Source organism: Diceros bicornis, chromosome 33, assembly GCF_020826845.1.
Source record: "Diceros bicornis minor isolate mBicDic1 chromosome 33, mDicBic1.mat.cur, whole genome shotgun sequence".
Lineage (NCBI taxonomy): Eukaryota > Metazoa > Chordata > Mammalia > Perissodactyla > Rhinocerotidae > Diceros > Diceros bicornis.
In genome coordinates, this window is record NC_080772.1 from 31,375,296 (window position 1) to 31,401,242 (window position 25,947).

General features: G+C 43.7%; 1 protein-coding gene across 1 annotated transcript in view; it reads right to left on the reverse strand.

The window, feature by feature from the left end:
- ZNF704 (zinc finger protein 704) overlaps nt 1–25,947 on the reverse strand; it is a 198,308-nt gene that overhangs the window by 34,885 nt on the left and 137,476 nt on the right. The window contains exon 3 of the mRNA XM_058528936.1: nt 3,679–3,782. Coding sequence (XP_058384919.1) covers nt 3,679–3,782 — 104 coding nt within the window. The remainder of the gene's footprint in view (nt 1–3,678; nt 3,783–25,947) is intronic.

A 25,947-nucleotide genomic window follows, 5' to 3' on the forward strand; every position in this document is an offset into this window, starting at 1 on the left:
GAATTTATTGGTAATAATTACTGATAAAATTGGTGTTGAATTTTACCCTTCCACTTCTGGGGGCAAACATTATGACATGTTTGCTAAGACAGAAAGATCTTCGCCCAGTTAGAATGACTTCGGGGGGCTCTTTTAATCACTGAAGATTTGCTTTACTTTTCAAGATTCCCAATCTTCATTAGCATTTGTATAAATTCTACTTTCTTTTTGAATAATTTCTCCTCCATATTTATGTGCATTTGGAATATATTAAAACTATATTATAACTACAGGGAGGAAAAAAAATCCCCAAATGCCTCATTAAAAAAATGCTGTTCACATCTGTGTAATTAGTAATGAAGACAAACGGTAGACGAACATTCATGGGAAAATTTCTTGACTATCTTCACCTAATTATAGATTTCCAGCATATTCTTCAACTATGTCAAGCAAAAAGGTTAGTTGAAGGAGTGAAGTTTTAAGTTGAAATAGCAGAAGTATGTTCCCCATCTCATTAAAGCAAGGCTCTAGCAGACTCAAATGGTCACTTATGCAGGCTCATGCCTTGCCAGCATCAACAAAACCAAATTAGTATCTCCCTCCTGCAGGCCACACAGAGATGGATACACTCACCAGACCCGAGCTGCCTGTTATAAATAAGGAAGCTCCATTCAGTACAACAGGACTTCAAGAGGAGCCTAGTTAAGGCCTTAGGTAATATTGCCTGGTGTCACAAACTCACTTGGCAGGCCCAGGAGGCTTATAAGTATACCACGGGATGCTCTTGTAAAATAAAATAAGTTCATGGTGCTAGATGTGTAATCATGTTAAGTATGAGGAACTGAATTTATTTCGAGAACCATCTATTATTATAGTGTGGTTACACTGCTTCATGTCAATGCCAAAAGTTAATTTGCTTACTTGTGAATGACATTTCCTTTAGAAACACTTTTTAGTCAAAAGGACAATGTGATATAGAAATGAGTTTTTCAGAAAAAAGTCAGAACCAATGCATAATATATTTTAGGGAGCAGTGTCTCCTTATGTTAAACAAGTATTGCCAAAAATGCAGACAGGCACTGCTGGAATCTCAGCTTCTTTGCAGACCCACATCCCGACAAAATGATGAGAGAAAAGGATCACAACAGTTTCCAAAAATACACTGATATACAACAATTCTGCAGAAAATATTTATTTCTAAAAAAAAAAATGCCTTCATTATCATAAACTGCTTCCCTTTTTTAAGAATTTGCTTCCTGTGGCAGACTAAATGAAAGATATCAATTTTGAATTATTAGTTGGATAGTTATTTTTTAAATCATAATGAACATTGAATTACTTACTTTATAACCATGCTAACAAAAGTTTGCACTGAAGAAGCAAAAGGTTTATTTTGATTCTAACCTTTCAATAAAAAGGAACATTAAAAATGTTCTCAATTAAAAAAGAATGCAATAGTAAAAATAAAAATAATGATTATATTAAAATATACTTTTTCTTCTCTGAGGATTCCATGAAATTCTGCAATTCCTTTTTCCTAGGATTGGTTTTGGGAGGGCCTTCAGTTTTGCTTTTACTGTAATCTTTCTTTGTGGCGTTGACAAACTGAGAAAGGTAAATCAGGATACCTGTCTGCCAAGAGGCCTTGAGAAGAGAGGGCAGGTCCTTCAACAGGAACGGCCAGGCTCATCCCGAGAGCACCTTATCCACTCTATGTAAAGAGGTGGCATCACCCAGCTGTGGTGAATCATGACAGTAGGCACTACTGGTTTATGGTATTGATTTGAATTCCCAGCATCTTGGTCATTCTTGCCGCTTACAGTTGGGTTGGAGTAAGTTTTGGTGAGGACTCATTGGATGTTCAACAAATTTATTTTAACACCTCATGCTTACAACCAAATTATGTGAGAACCATAGCTCAGTCTCATCGACTGGTCTGGCTCTTAAGAGAAGGTTTTCCCTTGCTGGTAAGTTCCATTCAGCGGTCTCAGTGCATTCATTTCAGTGAATTACAGTCTGTCTTCTGCCCGTGGTTAGTTCACTGTGGATGCTCTTGCCAAAACCACCAGGGACCTTCTACCTCATGTGGAATTCAGTCCTTTTCATGTCTGACCTGAGGCATCAGATGGCTCTCCTTGAACCAAGCTTTTCCCTTGGCTTCCATGAAACCACACTCTCCTAGTTCTCCTCTACCTCTCTGGTCACCCCTCAGACTGTTCTTGGGCTCTCTTCCCTCTGTTGACCCCTTACAGTATGGTGAGCCTCTCCCCCTTAGCCATCTTCTCTTCACACTCTGCTTCTACATAACTCTCTCCTGGTGATCTCATTTACTCTCATGGCTTCAAAATGCTGCCTTCCAATTCTGCATCATCAGCCCAGATCTCTCTCCCAGGTTCTACCCAAATCTCCACCAGACGCTGACCCGTTACTGATCCTCAGGTACTGTCTACTAAACTTCTTTCAAACTGAACCCATCACCTTTTCAGCAACCCCACCTCTTGCCCCAAACATTCACCAATAGATCTGTTCCTTCCCATTGTTCCCTGTCTCAGGGAATGGGCCTCCTCTGAAGCATACTGACTGAAGTCACTCTTGTCACTCCCTGTCCTTCATCCTCTCTGCCCATCACCAAGTCCTGTTGATTCAGCCTTCTTCATGTTTCCCAACTATGCCCTATTCACCCCCCCTGTCACCAACAAGGTTCAGGCACCCATATGGTTTTGTTTTTGCTTATAAACCCAACTGTAACTTTCCAGGGCTTAAGTCATCTAATAGCTCTCTGATAGCCTCAGATTAATGTCCACACTCCTAGCCAGGCACAGATGGCCCTTCTTGAGAGATCTCCTGCCAGGCTCTCCAACTTCATCTCCTAGTGCCTTGCTGATTTGTCATATTGAATTATATGAGTCAATATTATATCATGATTAAGATAGAAGACCTGGAATCAGAAGGATATTAGAATAGAATTTCAGCTCTGTTATTTACAAGTCAGTTAATCCCCACGTGCCTCAGTTCACTCATCTGTAAAACAGTGATGATAACATCTCATAGAGTTGTTGTGAGAATTACATGGGATAAAGCGAGCCTAGTACTTGGCAAATAGTAAGTACTCAATAAACGCTAGCCATTAATATGGCTATGATTGATAGTCTTTTTTTCCTATAGAGATTGTACACTACCTGGGAGTATGGACATTGTTTTCAATGATGAATTCAAACCATCAAGCATGGTACCTGATAAATATATATTGAATGAATGAATGGATTAAATAGTTCTACTTCATAATGAGTCTGGGATAATGTTTTTTCAAAAATATTTCATCTTCAGAGTACTCTGATCCAAATGCCTCTCCAATCAAACAGAAATAATGCTGGGGAAAATAACTTCATTATACCAATCTCCACTTATCTGGGAAAAAAGGAACACAAGCACTACAAATATGTAGTGATGGAAAGGTGATGGAGCTCAATAAATGTGAGTTGCATGGATGTACGTATGAAGGAGATGCAGTGGAGTCTCAGAAGATGAGGAGGAAGCTGAAAGCTCTGAGCTCTCCATTTCTTCCACATTTCCCCTGCCTCCTGCTAATGAGTGAGGGTTAATTGTTCATTGTGTTCCAAGGGAATGAGACTCCCTCAAAGAGTGACCCTGCTCTTGGTGTCTAGGGGCCCTTCCTTATGCCCCATACCCCAGGCTCACCATTCGGTCGCACAGGAGGGCTTCGAACCAACGGGCTGGTGGACAAGCTGGTTAGTACCATTGCTGCTGTCACCTTGTCCATGTCCAGTTCCTCTGAGGATTTCCTGGAAAACAGGGAGGGACATTGTTAACCGTGCTCACTGTGCGTCTACTGTGGGCCATGCCATGTACCACATGCTACCACACACGTTTACTCCTTTAACTTATCCCCATGAAAATGCAATGTTTGGTTAGCTTTATTGTCTAAGTGAGGAAGCTGAAGTCCAGAGGTTAAGTGATCCAGTCAAAACCCTATAATACTAGGAAGAGAAGGATTCATTCATTGGTCATTCATCTAGCAAGTGTTTGTTGAGAGTGGACTAATGGGCTAGACCCTGTTCCAGGCACAGGTGATGCATGGTGAACAACAGACAAGGCTGGTGGGGAGAAACACAATGATCAGTAAAGAAAAAGGAGCAGAATAATTTCTGATAGTGACAAGTGCTATGAAGGGCATATCAGGTTGACTTGGTGACTGTGGGCGGCTGCACTTCAGTTGGTCAGGAAAGGTTTCTCTGAGGAGGTGACATCTGAGGTGAGGTGTGAAGTGGGAAGAGGAGTCAGTCTGAGGGGTGGGAAATGCAGTCCAAGCAGAAGAGACAGCGTGTAAAGGCAGGCTGCAGGAACGAGCACTGGCTAGTTGGAGAACAACCCAGTGAGTGTGAGAAGGGGAGAAGGGTGCAGAGCTGGTCATGGGGGGTCCTGTGGCCATGGGAGGTGTTTCTGTTTTAATTCTAAGAGGAACGGGAAGTCACTGGAAGTCTTTAAGTGGGCCTAGTGACAAAAGATGATCAGTATTTTTTTTTTTTTTGACGAAGATTGGCCCTGCGCTAACATCTGTTGCCAATCTTCCTCTCTTTCTTTTTTCTCCCCAAAGCCCCAGTATATAGTTGTGTATCATATTGTACAGTTGTAGCTCTTCCATATGGGAAGCTGCCTCAGCGTGGCTTGATGAGCGGTGAGTAGGTCTGAGCCCAGGATCTGAACCAGCGAACCCCGGGCCGCCGAAGCGGAACGCAAGAACTTAACCACAATGCCACCGGGCCGGCCTCCATGATTAACATTTTTAAAATAATTACTTGAACTGTTATATGGAGGATGGATTCTACGGAAGGTGGAATAAAAGCAGGGAAGCTAGTCCGGAGATAACTGCCAGGAGTCAGGGTGAGAGGAAAGGGTGGCTTGGTCTAGGGTGGGGCAGTGGCAGGGGATCTGATGCACTGGGTGTGGGAGATGAGCAAAAGGGAGCAATCCGGGATGGCTCCCAGGCGTTTGGCTTGAGCATTAGCTAGAGCCATCTACTGAGATGGGAGAGAGTGGAGGAGAAATGCAATCAGTGGTGTTTAAACCCCAGTGCTCTGTTCTACTACCCTCTACTAGACGAAGGATAGGTCACAGGAGTAGTTACCATGTTGTTGAAGTGGAGAGCCACTGGTAATCTTTCACTGAGATGAAGAGGTTACTCTGGTTCATTAATTTTGGCCAGTTAACCCTGAATAAAGGTTCATAAGATAATGATCATTATGAACTGGAGTCAGCTTGTTTAAGCTTATTTCAATAAAGAAGTTAATAGGCAAAAATTTACGTAGCACGTTGACATCAGATAAATTGTACCACCTCCTGAGGGATGAACATTTTCAAATTAGGGAACAGTTGAAGAAGCACGACAGAGGATTAATAAGCCATATTGACAAATGAATTGTCATGTTGACAAATGTGGCTTTCACTCACAGGTGTGCTGTATAATCTGTAAAAGCAATGAACTCTTACAGATAGAAACTTTATAGCTTCACTTCCCAACACAGTGGGAAGGAGATTCCTAAACTGGAGAACAATCAAATTGTTCTCAATGTTGGGGTAGGGGGCTGCTCAAATAATTTTATCATGAAGTTATAAAAATTATTACAATTTGGCTTTACAATGCCCACCATGATGCTAAATTACTAAGCAGAGCTTACTCTTTCAATCCAAGGTACCAAAAGATGGGACTTGAAATTTTCTTCTCTAGTTCTTCTCAAGGCACCTTATGCTCTTTCTCAGCTAACTGTTCCATCAAAAGACAAATTACCTTGTTTCAGAGACAGGCAATTAAAAATACGTCTAGAAAGCAAGCTTGAGAGGAGACAATGAAATTCACCCTGCAGAAGTTTTCAAGACAATCTCATACACTTAGGGAAAAAATTGCTCACTCATTTGGCATACCATGAAAAGATTTTACAATATCCACGATTTACAAGATCCTCGTTCTTGGGAGGAAAGGTGATGCCAGTTTCTTACGGAAATGAATCCTCTTGAACCAGCGCCAGGGAAAGAACTTAGAGTGCCTTCAGGTAACTTTGAGTGTTTTGTTGGCTGTCTCCCCGTGTGGTCATGGTCACAGGGGAAGGAGTACCTGGGGGGCCTTGAAGGAGAAAGGCTTGCTATACAGACTGCCGTGTAGACCCTGAGAGTCCTCCGATTGCCATCCCCAGAGCCCAGCTGTCAGCATCTCTCCACACCAGCGTGGGGCACACCTGAGCAGGCCACTCTGTCATCTCTCCCAAGACTGAATTACAGGAGCTGCTGACCTCTCTTTCCAACCGTCAGTCTTCTCTTTTTCTCTCATTAACAAACAGTTTAGGAACCAGGAGAAGAGGCCCAAGAGCATGGCAGGGAGAGGGTCCCCTTGCCTGCCACCCTGACCCCGAAAAGGACCTGCTCTACACTCACACCTTTTTCCTCTTCTACATCTGGGTTTCAGGGACCTTTATTTTTCCAATCTCCTTTCTATCTTTTTTGATTTTTCATATCTAAGGTGAACATTTTGTTTTAGAGGTCTAATCGATAATTAACTCAAAAGCTGATTTACGTGTTTTTTAAATATGAAGATCCATAGAGAATGTATCATTATAAAGTATGCATTTTTTTTTTTTGCATCGCCAAAGTCTACCACTACATTTCAAAATAATTATTGAGTGTTATAAAGCGGATTTCTGATGAAGAGTGAAAAGAGGAATAAACACTAATATAATCATAATGTTTTTGTATTTGGATTACCTTTAAGTTTCCCATTGGCCTTGGAGATCACTGACAACAACAAGAAAAAAAATCAAAGGAATATATTGCTAATGATCTGGTTAACCTGTTTTTCTCAGGGAGTTTTTTTTATCATGCTGCATGAAACATGACCAGATGATATGGCCTGTGCTGAGTTGTGTTGTTGTTTTTATCTTTGTTTAATTTCTTTTGGTACAGTACTATCTAATTACTGATTAATTAGTGCTGCAAATTCAAATCCTTATAATTAAACACGAAGAGATGATATACAAAGTAGAATCCGTTACACTTTGAGAAAACTGCTGCAAAGGCCTTCTGGTAGATTTAGAGTTGTTGAGGAAAAAAACCCACTAGAGGTGATATGAAATATTCTCTCCTAATTTGAAATTGAATGCGAATCTACTGTTGAAAATCTTACCAATCACATGTTTTCAAAAGGCTGAGACCGTTTTCAATGACTCTTTCCTCCCAGACTTGGTTGAGTATTATGGAACTTAATGATATTTAGAATTATTTAAAAAATAATAGTAGTATTTGTTGTCATTCTTTATGCTATTTGTCCCTCAGGTTGACCTGGCTTCGATGGATGAATAGGATTTCAAGATGGGAGAACCACATTTCAGGCAAGGAAGCAGGCAAGTCCTTGGCTTGTGATCTGCTTAGGAGTCCAGTCTGAAGGATTCAGTGGGAGATGAGAGGGGACAGAGTCTGGGCCAGTTCACCAGGGCCTCATGTGCCAGGCTAAGTGCTTTGTCGTATTCTTGTAGGCAGAGAGAAGCCATTGAACATTCATGAAGATATCTATCTGGGAGAGAGAGAGATGATAAATCTGTATCTTAGAAATGGGTCAAAATGGAAAATGTAATGGAAAGGGAAGAAAGTAAAGGTAACCGCTTCAGCTATTTTTAGTTAAATCTTAATTCAAACCCAAAGTATTAAACTAAGGGACAACTGTTCCTCTACCAACAGATAGTATTTAGCCTATGAGATATCCCTTGATATCTGCTAAGGATGTGTCCTGGACCTCTCTGGGAGAGGAGGTACAGGTAATGGTTAAGAGTGCAGGCTCTGGAATGTGTTAGATCATGTGGCCTCAAACCCACTCTCTGCCACTACTGTGTGACCTTGGGTATACTACTTAACATCTCTGAGTCTCTGTTTCTTCATCTGTAAAAGGAGGATAAAAATAGATCTAATGAGAAAATATCCGCAAACAGCAACACACAGCCTCACCCATAGTCAGGGTTCCACGGGTGTTAGCTATTATCAACCTTCAAATTCATGAATACGCCCATTGCATACACCCCGGTGAGAGAGGAAAGCATTAGATGACTTCACTTGTTCTCCTTATTCAGCACCAGCACTAGCAGCTGTTGCTTTTCTTTTTTTTGGGATGGTGGTGGTGGTGTTATTTTCCAGACAGAACCAAACGGTTGTAACTTCATGGGTGTTACTCTGTAAGAGCTGGCAACTGGCGCACAGAGGAGCAGCTGCGGTCCCTCACTAGAGCGTCACGGCGGGGCCTTGGCAGAGACACAGCTCATGATATCGTGGCTCTTGAGGAGAGTCCACAAATAGCCGAAGGCTGAAGTGCTGTTTGGATTTTACGTTTAAGAGTTTCTGCTTTCAATCCTTGCTCTTGGAGTGCTAGCTACGTGCTGGGGGCTCTTCTGGATACTGGAAATACAGTCTCAAAGAGGACCCGGCGGTCTATGCCCTCCTGAGCTCTAGTCTGTTGGAGACCCAGATCTTAGTCAAACACACACAAATAAACGTGAACCTACAGATGTGACGGATGCCAGGAAGGAGTGGTATGGATTGATGAGGACCTACCTAGGTGCTCCTGGCTAATGGAGACCGGGAGTGAGCACTGGGGGTGCCTAGTGAGGGCAAGGACGAGCTCTGGGCGGGCAGCGTAAGAATGAGGGCAAGGCTGCCTTCGAGAGGAAGGGGAAGGCCGAGCATGGCACGCCGTGCACTTGGAAAGGGACAGCCCAGATAAGGCCTTCTGAGCTCTGCAAGGGTTTTCATCCCTTTCTTAAAGGCCCTGGGAAGCACTCAAGTGTTTCAAGCAGACTGGGGCTGGAGGAGGACAGGTCAGGCTGGGGTGATGCTATCAGATTTGCTTTTCAAAAAGCTCAGTCTGGCTGCCATGTGGAAAATGAGTTTCTTGGTTTGACAACTGATCTTTTATCTGAGGAATTGACTGCCTGGTGACTGTGGCAGCAGGTTGCAGGATGACATCATCTGAGACGTGCGGAGGCGATCAGGAGCGCGTGCAGCATCAGCGGACACGGCCCCCAGGCCCTGGGTCCACTGCCCGGGCGGGCGCTGCTGCTCTGGGCCTGAGCGCTCAGCCATGGCCTGTGCTTACAAGGCCAGCTATTGTCTAAGCCGCGAGAGGCCTTTTTCTTCTTTTGAGCCACTTCATGCCTGAATGCCGTCTGCTTGCAGGGTGCATAGAAACATGGTCTCCCCTGGCTAACCCACCAGCTAAGAGAGAAATGTTTTACACCCCGGAGAGCCATAAAAGACATTTATCTGCAATTAAAGTTCTGTAGTAACAAATGGAAATAAAAATGAATACTACATCCCTTAGATTAGCACTAATCCAGTTCCTTAGCAACTACCGAAATCTGCTGTCTAGACCAAGTTCAATTACTTTTAAAACTTGTGGTAATCCTAAAACAAGGAATAAAATCTGAAAATAAAATCTCTTCTACTGGAAAGCCCACAGTAACCACCCCCAATCTTGGAATTCTGGGAAAGCTTTTACTAAGAGTTTGGAAAACTGGATTCAGTAACTAGTAAATGTGATAAACACAAAAGCTTCGTTTCCTTTCTAAATGAATCTTGTAGCCAGAGTGGTTAGTGTTAACTCCTCCAATTTCATTTCAGCTGTTGTTTCTTTTAAGACTACAGGGAAGCTGCCTATTGAAATAAAGTGTCCAGTGGCCTTAATCAAACAAGATGGGAAAATGAGAGCAAATACGTCATAATACATACGGCAATACAGACCAGTGCTTCTGAAACGCTCTGTGGTGAAGGATCATTTCTAAGAAATTTCTAATCTGGCATGGATTGGCACTTTCGTAAATTACAAGAAAAATTGGCCGGTGGAAGTTGTGGCAATGTCAAATTGCTCTGCAAATTTCTAAACTGCTGCTTCCTCTCAATTTCTGTACCTAGCCCATTGTGGACTAATGGAGTCGGCAGATGGGCAGTGGTCCACGGACCACACGTTGAGTGCCACGGCAATTGCTCTGATGTCCATTTCACTTGGCCTGAAAAGACAACGTTCAGTCTTATCCTTTGTTCCACTTGCCTGCTCCTCTTGGACCCTCCCATCACCGACTTCTTTCCTGGCCCTTGTCGCTCTGCCCACTGGCTCCCAAGTTCCACGGTAAATAGACCTTCACATGTCCCCACCATGGCTCTCCCACAGGGTCACGCTTCTTTCTATCGGAGTTAGTTACTCATCCTGTCAGCCCCACTGAAGCCAGGCGGGGCTGTGGGCCTTTGACCTGCCACCCTTGGGAGACCATCCCTTTGCACCCTCACGCAAAAACCCTTGGTCCTTTGAGGCTCAGCTGTGCAGCGATGTTGCTCTCTCCTGCTTCCTACTCTGGCATCAACCAGCCTTTCCGTCAGCACCTCTCTCCCCGAATAGTGATCACATTTTGGCACATAAATGATAGCCATTATTTTTACCTTGGAATTATGATCCTAGGAGATTGAAAGCACCCAATAACTTCGTAATTTCTGTCCCTTTAGCCCCCAAAACACTCAGCAGAGCGCTGAACTTGAGAGGAAGGACACTGCAGTCAGACAGACTGAGGTTTAATCCCCAGCAGCTCCATTTACTAGTTGAGTGATTTTAGGAAAAGCTCATAACTTTGCACAGCTTCATAGTTCTCATTTATAAAATAGGAATGATAATAATACTGACCTCATGGAGTTTTGGAAGAATTAAATATCTGTAAAATATCTGGCATATATTAAACAATAAATAGTAATTATTATTATTATCATCCTTGACCCAAACTCTTATTTCAGTGTACTATTCTCCGGTTAAAAACCTGAATTTTACTCACCGAAGTGTTTATACGTGAAATAATGTGAAAACTAGGATTTCCTTTAATATACTACAGCCTCCCACTCTCCCACCCCCTAAAGTGTGAGTTGTGGATGATTAGATGAAATAAGATGTTGGTAACTGTTGAAGCTAGGTGATGGGATTCATTGGACCATTCTCTCACCTGTGTGCCTATTTGAAACTTTCATAATACAAATAAAAACGAGAACAAGCGCCTGGATTTTGGCCATAACCTAGTATTGCTCTACCCCTACCTCACACTCTCTTTTCCTTCCAGCTCACACTGCCTCGCTGCCATGGCACCCGCCCCTCCATCCCCCAGAGACAGCCAGTGTCTTGCTTCCTCCATTGTCTCCTTGGTTACCAGCTCGCTGCCGTCTACTTCTTCCCTATGGTTTGGGTTCATTGGTTGATCGCCTGGATGCGTCTTCCATCAGCATCCTTGAATCCCTGGCCTGTCTAGCCTTTTGCTTCACTGGCCCGGAAGAACCAAACCCTGGCTGGATCCTCCCTGGCTGCTCTTTACTCTCCTGCTCTGGGGCAGCCCAGTGCTGATGGAAAATGCTAAAGGCTGATGAGTGCATCTGTCCTCTGCCCAGATCCTACCTGTGCTGGCCTCAACAAGTCCTTCACCCGTCCTTGATCAGCACACACTTCCACTGGCACCCGGGCTCATTCTAGATCTTCACCTCTCTTTAAAGTTCAACTCCTGCCAACCCAAACAGCGGATACTCTCACCTCCTACATTTTAGAGAAAATTGAGGCCTCCAAGGCATGACCTTTCTCACACTGTGCCTTTTTAGCTCCTTTCTCCGGTCTCACAGGTGGGTCAAGTGTTGCTTTTCCCGTCTGAAGCCAGGCCTCCACCCGTGCTCTCTTCACCCTCCTCCAAGACCTTGCTCCTCGCTCCTGTTCCCACTCGCTTTTTCTCTCTGTCTCCTAACACGCTTGGGGTGTTTTTCCCACCTGCACTCTGGGACACTGAGCAGGAGTGGACAGGGAGGTAGAAAAGAAATGAAGAGAGTGGTTCGAGAATACAAGAGGAGAGAATCTCAAGGGGGCACAGGTTAACAGCATCAAATGCGATGGGGAGATGGAGCCAGATCCGGAGCCATGGGGTCCCCTGGAAGTCGCAGCAAGGACGTAGGCAGAACTTCAGCAGCAGTGGAAGCGGGATTGCTGTGGGGTGAGGACTGAATAGGAAGCAGGAGGTGAGAAATTGGAGGCAGTGATTGTAAACGACCCTTTAAAGAGGCCTGACCATGAAGGGAGAAGAATGCAGTTTCTTGCGCGTGTTAGAGTGTTTTTTCTTCAGCCGAATGGAACTGCTGACAGGAAGGAGCCAGCAGCCATGGAGAGGCTGAAGACACAGGAGAGAAGGGACAACAAAGGGACAAGGTCTCTCTGAGGCTGTGTGGAGCGGGGTCCTGGGCTCAGGAGGAATGAACTGTAGATAAAAGGCAGAGCCACTGCCTTACAACTGGAGCTGGTCTGGGTGCAGGCCCATTTGCAGGTGTGGGGCTCGGAAGTCGACCATGTTTCTTTTTGGAGGTCTCTGCTTTAATGCCTTCCTCAGAAGTACATGCGTTTCTCCGTGGGGAGTGGGCGGGGGACTCTGGAGAGCTGAAGGTTTGAAATCTGGGTAATGGGAGAGAAAACGGAACTGGACACCCAAAGGCATGCAGCGGTGACTGCTCCCCTGAGGCTGGAAACCTTGATTCTGTGTGGTGGTGACCGGAGGGGTCTCGTGGCTGTGCCCAGAAGCCTGGAGCGGGAGGGTGTGAGGGCAGGCTGCCGGACTAATGCCGTGCGGGGTGGGTGCAACGAATAAGAGCACACGGAAGCGGAAGGTTTTGGAAAAACTGTGTTTGGAGAGAGAGCTGTGGGATCTTGGCTGGATTAGGAAGTGAGTGAATGCTGAGGGGACTGAAAGATGGGGGAGCAAATGGAGAGAAACCAGAGATCTTGATGAGGTCAAAAACCAGGTATGGTAGAAGCAAAAGAGAGAGGAAGCTGGAAGCACAGGAGGTTATGAGCAGGAGCCAGGTACCGGAGATGGAGACTCCGTATACAGAGAATTCTGGGAGCTGGCAGGGCCACAGGAGTGGAGGGTGGAGGCAGAATGGAGGTGGAAGTCACTGGATCACAAATGGTGAGGCTGTGTATTGGATGGTCACTGACGTCATCCAGGACGATGGCAGGATTGAGAAGGAGAGGAAACTATGACTCACACAAAGGGTGAAGGACCAGCCTGTCAGGAAAGTCAGGGAAGGGTAAGACGCCTTTGAGGTGGAAGACGCCTCAAAGCACCAGGAGGTTTACGCAAGAGTGGAGGGCAGCGGCTTGTTAACAGCAATGGGGACACGGAGAAATACCTTCCTGGGAGGTTCCCCACTGCCTCCGGGATCACATTCCTGTGCAGGAAGCCCCTGGGTCTCCCCGGGGCTCCCCCCATTCACCCCAGCTGCTCTGCAGCGCAGCTCCCTGACTCCTTGCAATTCTCCATAAGAAAACACGCATCCCCTTCTCCACACCTTTGCACAAGCTATGCCCTCTGCTTGCAACAAGCTTCCTCCTCTTTCCACCTGGCCTATTTCTACCCACCCTTCCATAACCAGCTCAGTCCCCCTCCTGGGAAGCCTGCTTACACCTGCCAGGCCGTGCTGGGCGCCCCCGCTCCTGTATTGTGTCGTCTGCATTGCTTGTGCTCCCTCCTCCCTCAGGTAGATCAGACTCACTCTTGCATTTCTCTACTCCCAACACCTAGCACAAAACCTTGCTTAAGGTAAGTTCTTACCGAAGGCTTTTTGGACAAATCAGCATTAAGCAATGGTGGGTGACAGTGACTGAGGGGTGGCAGGGAAGAGCATAGAAAGCATCTGGAAAACTTCTGCAGGTGTTCTTGTTCTCTGCTCTCTCTCTCCCATCTTATTAGACCTGGTAATTTTTTTTTTTTTTTTTGTGAGGAGATCAGCCCTGTGCCAACATCTGCCAATCCACCTTTTTTTTTTTTTTGCCGAGGACGACTGGCTCTGGGCTAACATCCGTGCCCATCCTCCTCCACTCTATATGGGACGCCGCCACAGCATGGCCTGCCAAGCAGCGCGTTGGTGCACGCCGGGGATCCAAACCAGCGAACCCCAGGCCACTACAGCAGAGCGTGCGCACCCAACTGCTTGCGCCACCGGGCCGGCCCCTAGACCTGGTAATTTATTCATTTCCTCTTGTGGAAATCAGTTCCTCAAAAATTCAGTTATTAAATAAATCATTCATCTGAATACTTTTTTACTGGCCCTAAAAAAATGTCGACTTCTCTATGCAAAATGATTTTGCTCCAGTGTCTGTGATAATTCTGCTATATTCACAGAGGCTCGCAGACCCGTCAGCGAACTCTAGAATGGCAGCAATAACATTATTAAATGATAAGATCCAAATCTCCTGAAAACAATTCTGTGTGATTAGCTGACTTCTTGATGTGCGCAGGCTGCCAAGTGTAGCTCAGGGAAGCATCGGGAACATCCCTCGATGGACTTTTTGCTTTGTAGCTTTGGCGTTTTTGATTGCAGCCGACGTGTTCTCCCGGAGTCACAAGGCCAGTCTTAAATCCACGCAGTTCTCTCCGACACAAAGCCGTCTGTGCACGTGGGAGTGCCCTTCTGGGGCTGTCGTGTAGGCCTCAGGTGACAGAGGACCAGAGGGAACACATCAAATTCCCCCTTGTGATAGTGTGTGTTTTGTGCGTCTGTGTGTGTGTGTGTCTACCTGTGTCAATGTCCTGTGTGGGTCTGTGTGCATATCTGTGTGAGTGTGTGTGTCTGTGTGTGCACTTCCATGTCTGGGAGTGAGTGTCTCTGTGTGGACCCGTGTGTGCTCTGTGCCTGGAGGAGGAGATGAAAGGGGCTGGAGATGACCATGCCCCCAGACCCAGCTCCCTGCTGGAGGAGGCCAGCCTCTTTCCTCCTATCTGGGGAAGGAGGAGGCTGTCTGGGGCGGCAGAGTCCTCGCATACTTCTCTCTATCCACTGAGCATCTGCCTGCCACTCAGCAGTGGCCAAAGCAAGGCTGTGTGACTCTCTGGAAAGTGCCCATGGATGTTTCAGGAAGCTTTTAGCTGGGCTGCTGTCCAGGCTACCAGCCAGTGGGTCCTGGGGTCCTGGGGGACCACCTTGTCGGGCAGGGCCTGCCATGTGTGCAGGGGCTGTGGGGCTCCGGCTAATGGGGTTCAAGTGCCCGAGTCATTCAGGCCGTCTGCAGGTTAACAGTCCGCCTGATAATGTCACAGTCGTCCTCAAGAAGAAAACTGTCATCAAAATTGCATCTCTCAAAAAAAAAATTGCCTCTCCTACTCTTAACATTCGTGTCCATGTCAGGCCTTCCAGACTTACTGGTGGGGTTAATTACGTTATTGCTTCGAGGCCTCAAATCCAAAATGTAAAGAGCGTCCAGCTATGTTTATGGTGATAATAGTTACTGCACGAGGACAGTTGGGAGAGAAGAAATCCAGTGTTTTCTGGTTTGCCAATTAACGAAAAATAAGGTGATTTTTTTCCTCCAGATATTTTTAAAAATAAGGTTAAAGAAGACTGTATTGCTTATTTCTGCTGCTTCTCTTTCCTGAAATAGTATCATTATTATGTTGGCAACAGACCTAAATGCGGGCTGGGAGTGACCACTGCAGCATTTTACCTTGTTGTTTGTTCAAAGAGAGAAGACACGTTGTTCCCAACCCGAGGAGACTGCTCTGCCCCACAGAGCAGTTTGGAGCCAGCACTGCCCTTGGCCTGCAAAGGCACTGTGGTTCGAGCTCTGAGGGAAGGGCCCTGCCCTCCAGGAGCAGCCACATGAGCTGGGAAGAGGACAGCGGTCAGACGCAGTCAAGTGGGCTGATTCACCCTCGTGCTCTAGGCTGAGGGGGAATTAGGGGCTTTTTATTATATTTTTAAATTTTGGTTTATTTCACGTTTACCTGGTCTGGGACCTGCCTGGAGACATCAGCCACTTCTGGCTACCCCTGTGGCAGGACTGATACCTCCAGTGGGGACAAACTGGTAAGTGATATGGACTGAATTAATCTCTTTTTAAGCTGCTTAAGTTCCAGACTTGGCCTAAAAAAAGAAAAAAAAAAGTATTCTTTTTTCAAAACTGAATCTTCTTTCTAATAATAGCTAATATTTATTGAGCTAATATTTATTGGCGTTAATATTTATGGTAGACACTTTCTGTACACTATTTTTAATTGCCACTGTGGGTTGATATTATTGCCCCATTTTACAAATATGGATACTTTGGTACCTTTCTAAGGGCACTAGGCCAGTCAGTCAGGCCTGCCTTATCCCAGTGGCCCCATGGGGACTTCATTCCACACATTACTGCTGTTCTCATGATCATCTCTATAACCTTGTTTTAAATTTGAGGCATACATGTCATCTTCCATAATTGAAATATATTTGTGAACTAAACGCAATTCATTTTAGATTTTCTGTATTACATTTAAAATTATAATAAAAACGATTTCTTTTATATATATGGGTGATTCCACATTAATGAAAAGATAGCATATAAAATCTCAAGTCGACAAAAATGGATTAAATTATAGGCTTATTACTCATATTAAAAAAGAGCGTTTTGCTTTCAAAAAGATTCTCTATGGATTTTCTTTATTATTTTTTTAAATTTTTATTTATTTATTTTTCCCCCCAAAGCCCCAGTAGTTTCCCCCATCCTTCTAGTTGCTGTATGTGGTACGTGGCCTCAGGATGGCTGGAGAAGCGGTGCATCAGTGCGCGCCCGGGATCCGAACCCGGGCCGCCAGCAGCGGAGCACGCTCATTTAACCGCTAAGCCACAGGGCCGGCCCTCTATGGATTTTCTTTAAATAGAATTCTTATAATATGCTTAAAATGTTTTGAATGATTAAATTTCAATTCAACTCATATACCCACATTCTAACCCTACACCAATACCTGTTGTATACCGTTAGGTTGAACCATATGAAATTGCCAGTACTCACTATTTTTTATCTACAAAAGTGGCAGTCTCATATGGTTCAACCTGATATTGGCTCTTATTTAAAATAAACATTTGTCTTTAGTTTCACAGGCTAGAAGTGTACCAGTTTATCCTCACTTTAAATTGATTGTTTCAGATCAATGAGCCAGACCATGGTTCTCTTTCCTAAGGTGTGAACTGTGGGTAATTTTATTTCTGGAGCTGGCTTTTATTGAACAAAATTTCCTATTAATATAATTCAAGCAAACTTGAATTCGATAATGTCTACTATGTGCAAAGTATTGCTTTAGGCAGAATTCCTTGCCCCACAACTTGTCAGTGTTCTACACAAGGCACTTGGAATGTCCAGATTCTGAGAAATGAGTGGAAGCATCTATGCTGCCTTCCGGAGAATTCTCATACACACACACACAACATTCCTGGCTCTATTCCCTATGTTCTTTCATTTATATTTTAACCAATATATGTTTCCATCAATTCATACAGCCATTATTTGACAACAGATCAATTCAGACCATCAATTAGGTATCCTGTTCCTAGAAAATGGTAAATTCTATCATTCTTAAATTTGTTTATAACACTATAATCTAAGCACTATGAAATCAAAGTACTTATTGAACACCCAAAGGCTGAACAACTGCACCTTTAGCTGTGTATACTCTGCACACAAGGAACATGACTTCCCCAATGGAATAAGCAGGAGAAACTGATACAGTCAGGAACACAATGCAAAGGTTACCGCTGGGCATAACAGCAGATCAGTAACACGGCTGGGTGGCTACTGGCCAGGGCATATCCAGTTTCCTGTAGTAAGAGGTGGATGAATACAGCTTAGTAATGCCAAATGCAGCTTAAGCTGAAGCCAAGAGAAGTCTACAGTTCAGGGGAAGCAAAGCGTTGTAGCTACTATTTCACATTTCTTCTGAAAACAATATAAACGGCTTATAAGCCCACGATGCTGGAATTAAAATTTAATGTACAAAGCATCACTAAAAACAACTGTATGGCTCTCAGGTATAATTAGTAATTTCTAACTCTGCTGGTAATTTTTCACTCATTTAGGTTGTCATATTGAGTGGAGCTGCAGTTTATAGGCGCACTTACTGTGATAGCACGTTGATTAAACTATGGTGGAATTACCCAGTCAATGTATCTTTCAATTCTGTGCTATTATGAAGTCCTAAATATTTCAAATGCAAATGGGCCTCTACAGTCAACAGCTCAATGGTTACCTATTTGTCTTCGTTGCTTTTTTTTTTTTGAATCATTAGGAAGGCTTATAAATTTGCCTTTCTACATACCTGACATGAACCCATGAGCTTATGATAAGGAATTAACAAGCACACAACCTAGAGAATCTGGATTTATTTGAAATTTGATGAGAAAATGAGCCAAGTAAAAACGATTATAAAAATACAGAGAAAAAAGCCTTTTCAGTATGACACGTGACTAAGTGCATTAACGTTTCTTTTCTTACTTGGTGTGCTATTTCTACGAAGGTTCATCCTGCATGGACAGAAATAAAGCGTGTGCTTTCATTTGTGGGCAGGTAAAACTTCTAGAAGTTCAGAGAGGTCATAATAGCTGCTATGTATACGAGCGACTTATTTGGGAAAACGCCTGTGACAGATACAGAGGGCGGGAACACGAGAAGGCCTTCAGGCCACCAGGTAGGTCTGACACCTCTAAGAAAGGAGTGAGGAAAGGAAGGATTGGGTAGGAAGAACTTTGAAGCAGTTCCAAGAAAGACTCAGGTCAAGCTGATGGGCTGTCCTGAGCAAAGGCTGCCCATTAGAGGAAGCCTGGTCTTGGTGGTCATAGCAGATCCGAAGGGGTGGGGGGCTGTCCACCAATTGTGTCCGCTGAAACAGCAGCTTCTCTTGAAAGGAGATCTGAGTGATGTACTTCCATGCCCTCTACAAGTACTGTTTCTTTTTGGTGATTATACAACATAACACAGGGATCTTGTTTCTTTCAGACAAAGCTCAAAAATCCCTAGGCTGGACACCTCCACTAGCTTCCCTGAGATACATTCCTCGAAGACCAGCTGTCTGCAGATGTGTTCTTCCTTACCAAGCATGGGTTAACTTGCTGTCATGGTACAGGGGAATAAGACAGTCAAGTTAAATAGAGCATCTGGGAGGATTTCCTGTCTCCGGAAGTGTTCGAGGACCACTCCAATATTTGCCCAAGAGTTACCTGGGTTATGGTCTTAGTGGGTCAAACCCAGGGTATAATCTACGTCCTTAAATAAATCATAGTAGGTAACATTTATGCAGCATTTACTACATGCCAGCCACTGTTCTAGCCCTTATTTTCATGAACTCAATTAATCCTCATGAGTCTATGAAGTTAATACCATTATTATCCCCATTTTTAGGGATGAGGAAACTGAGGCACAGCGAGGGAAAGCAAAGTAAGTGGTGGAGCATGGATTCCCACCTGGGCAGCTGGACACCACAGGATGTTTGTTATGGACTGAATGTCTGTCTCCTCCCCAAATCCATATTTGAAGCCCTAACCTCCAACGCGATGGTATTAGGAGGCACAGCCTTTGGGAGGCGATTAGGTTTAGATGAGGTCACGAGGGTGGAGCCCCCAGGATGGATGAGCGCCCTCATGATAAGAAGAAGAGACACCAGAGCAGGCCAGCAGCTTCTGTAAGCGAGCTAGAGGGCCCTCACCAAGAACTGAATCAGTCAGCATCTTGACCTTGAGCTTCCCAGCCCCAGACCTATGAGAAATAAATGTCTGCTGTTTAAGACACCCAGTCTACGGTACGTGGTTAAAGCAGCCTGAGCTGAGGCAGTGTTTTTACCCAGTATGCTAGAGAAGGAGGTTGGCAAGAATTAGGCAAGTGGATAGGGTACCAGACATGCGAGTGCAGCTTACCCCAAGCTGGAGACCAGTGATACCCACTGTACGAGCTGGGCCAACTTGGCAGCAGGGAGGGGAAAACTGCCTTGGTGAGCTTGGGGTACACTGCAGCACTGCGAGGCACCCAGATCTCGGGCCTAGGCCAACACAACTCTTCCGGATACCACCCCCAGCAGCTCCTAGCGTACTTCCAGCTCGAATCTGAACCGGTTCTAGAGCTGCGCACTCTCTAGCCTGCTCGTGACAGATGTCAGAGACTGCAGCCACTGGGAAGATGGAAACTGACAACAGTCTTGATGGCAGTGACAGTTCTGATAGTAGCGGCAGTGGCAGTGGAAGTGAACAGCGGCGAACAGCAAGAGTCTCATGGATATTGGGATTAACCACGTTTTGGTCACATACGATAAACACAGGGAAACCCACTGTGAATGGCAGGTCAGGTGTAAACTCCGCATCAGGAAAGAAAAACATATACATACATGCACACAGGATTTCATATATGATTGAAATTATATTATTTTGTATATTATTGTAATTGATCCATAGCCTCCAGCAGGTTAAAAACTCACTCTTCTAAAGAAACTTAAGGGAGAATCTGTGGAGCTCAAAATTTATACCCTGTCTTTAAGTGGCCCTGTGCTGAAGGGCAGAACACAGCATAATTGTTTTATAAGGAGGGTGCCCAGGGGATAGTGGAAACCGTCCACTATTGAGGCCAGACTTTTTTACCTTTTAAGCCTGTTGAAATTAAAAGGGTTAGGGCCACAGAACTCTAAGGAAATGACGTGACTCCTGCAAAAGTAAATTATGCCTGATTCATCTGTTATAATTCTTTGAGGAGATAAGTAGGCATGTGGGTACCGGGGCAGCCGTGAAAGGACTGGCCCACAGCCCTCCACCTTCCCTACTGATGTTTAGCGGTAGTACCTAGCAGGCGAGACCATGCACGGCTCCCGAGCAATTCACCTTGTGGCAGGAAGGCGATCCCTTTAGTTTTTAAAAATGCCTTTAAAAAGGCTCCATCTGATGGACTATTTGAAAAAAAAAGGAGTTACTTGGAATTGACGGAGCCTTGCATAAAGAGCCAGTTTAGAGACAGGAAAAAAGGTGGAAATGGATGGGCACTTCTCCGGATGGAGACACGTCAACAGCTGAGTTCCTGTGAAGCTGCTGCTTAGGACCATTTTATAAACGATCTGCAGGAGGGTGCAGAAAAATGTCTAGGTTTGTTGATGATCCTGACTTCTAGTTGATAAGGATGGATTTCAGAAGGTACTTTAAGAGTATACTAAAATAGACAAAAACACTGGTATATTTTAAAGCGAGAAAGTGCAAGGTAATAAATGCATGAAGACAAAAAAGTATCACAAACTTCCAGGCATATGAGAGCTGAGTGATCAGTTACAACCCAGAAGAGCTTCCTAGGATTAAACGATAGAATCCACTAATGGGAAAACTATCTCAGCCAGTCCAACTTGTCACGTGAAACCACCGCCACCTTCCACTGCATGCTTACCACGTGAACACTGAGCCTCTGCTCTCAGGTGAGAAGCACGGCATCCCCGGAGGGAGCCCCTTTTTCAGATAATTCAATGTTTAGAAAGTTCTCCTTTGTGTTGAGGCAACACTCACCTTCTCCTTGTGTAGTTCAGTGTTCCGAGATGACAGAGGGCAATTCTGATCCCTCTTCCACATAAATGTCACTCAAATTTGCAGGACTAGAATGCCCTTCAAAAGTTTTTTTCTTTTTGAAACAGGTTAAACATCTCACATATCTTCAGTGTTTTGCCCAGGACAGTCTAAATGTCCTAATTATCTAAGCTGCTTTTCTGTTGGTAAGCTGGCTCTGATTTGCTCTGTCCTATGCCCAGGACTGAATCCAGTATTTCAGGCATGATGTGATCAGTGCTCTGTGAAGGGGGACCTCGTTCTGGAGGACTCCTTTTTTTTTTTTTTTTTTTTAGTAACAGCTTCATTAAGATATAATTTAGTTCCCACAAAATTCATATTTTTAAAGTATACCATTCAGTGGTTTTTATTATATTTACAGAGTTGTGCAGCCATTACCACTTCCAGAACATCTGCATCATCCCCCGAAGAAACCCTGTACCCAACAGCAATCACTGCCTATTCCCCATCCTTTGGCAACCACTAATCTACTTTCTGTCTCTACAGTGAGAAAACTGTACGAGCAATGGGCCCATCCAATGTGTGGTCTTTGGTGACTGGCTTCTTTCACTTAGCCTAACGTTCTCAAGGTTCACTCATGCTGTAGCATGTTTCAGAACTTGTTTCTCTTTATTGCTGAATAATATTCCATTCTATGGATGTATCACATTTTATTTATCCATTCATCAGCTGATAGACTTTTGTGTTGTTTCCACTTTTTTGGCTATTATGAATGTTTTTATGAATATTCATATATAAGTTTTTGTGTGGTCATGTGTTTTCAATTCTCTTTGGTACATACCTAGGAGTGGAATTGCTGGGTCATGTGGTAACTCTCTGTTTAACCTTTTCCACAGTGGCTGCACCATTTTACAATTCTACCAATAATGTACGAAGGTTCCAATTCCTCCACGTCCTCTCCAACACTTGCTATTGTCCATATTTTTTGATAATAGCCATCATAGTGGGTGTGAAATCCCTTTGATTTACTTTGCCCTAATGACTAATGATGCTGAACATCTTTATATGTGCTGATTTTCCATTTACATGTACTTATTATCGTCTTTGGAAAAATGTCGATTCAAGTCCTTTGTCCTTTTTAACTGAGTTGTCTTTTTGTTATTGAATTGTAACAGTTTTTATATATTCTGGATACTAGACCAGTATCAGATGTATGATTTGCAAGTATTTTTTCCCATTCTGTGGGCTGTCTTTTCACTTGCTTGATAGTGTTTTTTGCAGCACAGAAGTTTTTAATTTTGATGAAGTCTAATTTATCTATTTTCTCTTTTATTTGTGCTTTTGGTGTCATATTTAAGAAACTATTTCCTAACCCATGGTCATGAACTTTATTCCTATATTTTCTTCTAAGAGTTTATCTCTTACATTTAGGTCTTTGATCCATTTTGAGTTAGTTGTTTTTTATATCGTTGAGGTATGGCTCTAACTTCATTCTTTTGCACGTGGATATTCCAACTGTCTCAGCACCATTTGTTGAAAAGACAGTTCTTGAATTGTCTTGGCTCCTTGTTGAAAATCAATTCACTGTAATGGGAGACTCACTTCTAGCAATGATATTGGACATTTGCTTTTCATACTGTTGACCCATACTGAGTTTAATGTCAACTAAATCCTCTAAACGTTTCATAGGTGTTGCATTAGGCCAAGTCTCCCCTATCCTGCCCTTGTGCAGGTGGAAATTGGGGCCCAGATAATAGACTTCATCCTTATTGCTCTTAAATGTCACCTTTCCAGTTCAGCTGGTCATTCTGCTAATCGAGAGCTCTGGGATGTGGAGTCCGATGTCCCTCCCAGGTTTGTATCATCTATATCATCATTTATTCAGATCAGCCATGGAATATTTAATGAACTGCATATCAGGTAACTGGCCTAGGTATTGGTGAATAAGACAAGGTACCTGCCCGTATGGAGGAAACATAGAGAAGACAGATAATACAGAAGTAAACTAATAAACAAGATAATTTCAAATAGTGAGCTGCTTCAGTAATAGGTCATTTAGGGGAATCCCTTTAATCTGTAACTGTTTTTAGTAGCAATTATGTCTTTACTATCATCTTAGAAGCCAGTCACGTCTCAATGTCATCGTCTAAGATTCATTTCAGTGAATGTTGTACTTTGAGAAGTGCCCTCCTTCTATCAGATGCTGACACTAAGGAGAACACCCTCTTTGGTACCACTTAGACGGGTACACTGCAGGGATGGCTGGGCCACGAGCCTCACCCAACAGTCTTGCTTCAGGTTTTAGAAGAATACATTGTAATCCTAAAATGACTCCTTCAACTTGTTATATCAGAGAGGGCCGGACAACACTGCTGCCACTTTGCCCTGGATAAATCATGCTAGCCTTCTAGAATGGTGGTCCGAATTCTTTCCCCAGCAGCTGCAGCACTATATGCATGTTCTTCCTCTCTGTGAAAACTGCCATCTTGTAGGAAGTTTGCAGAGTCAAAGGAGAATAATATTTGACTTCAGAGGAAGTCCTAATGAAGCTAATGAAAATGAAATGTACCAGAGGGAAACCTTTTCCTGAACCTCTATCACTTCTAAGATGAAAGTCTATCAATACTGATGAAAAGCAGCCTTATCCCCAGAGCCGAAAACAGTGCCTGATATGTCTAACAAATATTTGTTGAATGAATGAGTGAATCAAGGAAAAATCCTGTACTATTCAAAGCACTGGCTTCTTCAGTAGGTTCTCTTGTCTTTGAGACTATTTTAAAGTTCATCTGAGTATCAAACTTTCTGGTTTTTTTGTGTTGAATTTTGTTTTTTAATTCCTTCTTAATCAATGAACCACTGACTACTCCCAAGGCTCCAAGGAGGTATTAGTGACTGCCTGGAAGCTTTTGGCACCTCTAGCTAATCTCACTCCATGAGATTACTGGATGCTACTAATGATCTCCTCTGGCCAGCCTCCTCTGCGTGCCTTTGATCTTTTTCTTCTTGGCTTCATGTATTTATGTCAGCAGTTTTCTTCAAGAAAAGAGGGCTCCAAAATTGAATTTCTCTTAGCAACCACTGGTTTCCACTTGATTGGTAAGTCATTTCATAAGTGCAATTGTAACATACAGGTCCCATGATAGGTCATGTAAAGGGGGTGGTGGCAGGAGGTTACAGGGCCAGAACCGTGATATTTCAGTATAAATATTTTGTTTAACACAAAATCTTTCTCTTGCCACTAATCTTTCTTTTCTGCCATTTTGCCTCCATGCACACAAGGAGAAGTCAGATTTAATATTCATCAATTCAACCGATTCCATGGAAACAATAGTGATTTCTGAGATGAAAAAGAATTATGGATGCATGCTGATTATATTTCTTGGCTGCAAAAACCAAAATTCTGACTCATCAAATTAAATTACTCATTAAAACACAGGCCAAATAAGTATACTCTGCATCAGGTACTGATGTCTGTCAGATGGGACAGGGAATGAGATCAGATCGCAGAAGAACAATTCACTCCCCTTTTCTCATGGGCAGAAATGCAGGATGCATTTCTAGGATCACTATTAATTTATTAAGCCCACACAAGATGTGAATTAAATTGCCTTTGTCCTTTGTTTTCAATAAGACTATCTGAGATGCATGTTTTTGTGCTCCCCGAAGTGAGCATTTTATTCTTTTTCTCATGAGAGGGGCACTGAGACCCAATAGGAGGGCTCTGCAAGCCTCAGAACAGGTTGTAGAGGGCACAGCATCCCTGGGCAACAGCTCATTTATGGCAGTGATTTTGCTATTTGGAGTAGAGCGGCATATGGGCTAGGCCCCTCTGCACTGTGGCTTCTGATTTCTGTTTGAGGATGTGGAGCTACCAGGGAGCATGAGGCCCAAGGGAGGGGGTGAGGCCAGAGGCTCCTTCACTCACACCTTTCAGAGACTTGCTTGGAAGATTGGTCTAATCCTGCATTCTTCAAACCTTTCTTTCTTAGACTCCCTTGGAGAACTTTAAAAATAATATAGATGCCCAGATCCATCCCAGACTAATTAAATCAGAATCTCTGGGGTGGGCCTAGGGGATTGATATTTTTAAAACTTCCCAGGAGACTCTAATGAGAGGCCCGGGTTAAAAACTACTGAGCCTGATTCAGAGGGTAACAAACGAGGAACCCCTCATGACGAGAGATTGGGGACTTCCAACTCCTTTCAGAGGAGCTCTCTTGATATCGTTTAATTTCTTTCATCTTTTATTATAAACATGAGGAATAGGAGCATTAAACCAAGTCATAGGACATATTGGAAATATGGGAGTTTAACTTCAAAGGCCTTGGTGTTTATAGGTCAAAAAATTTTCTGATTCTCTCCAACACGTAACAGGACCCACATCCTTCTGCCCAGCCTCCTTTCTAAAATACTTCCTTTCCTTGATAGGATCAAAGGAAATTAGATCACTTAAAAAGAAATCAACGACTCACAGAAGGAATCTTAGTTCATCTGAGATCCTCTATCCTCAGATCATACACAGAAATCTTCCCTTAGCCTTCTAGCATCTGCAGCCAAAGATTCAAGAAGACATTTACCATTCTT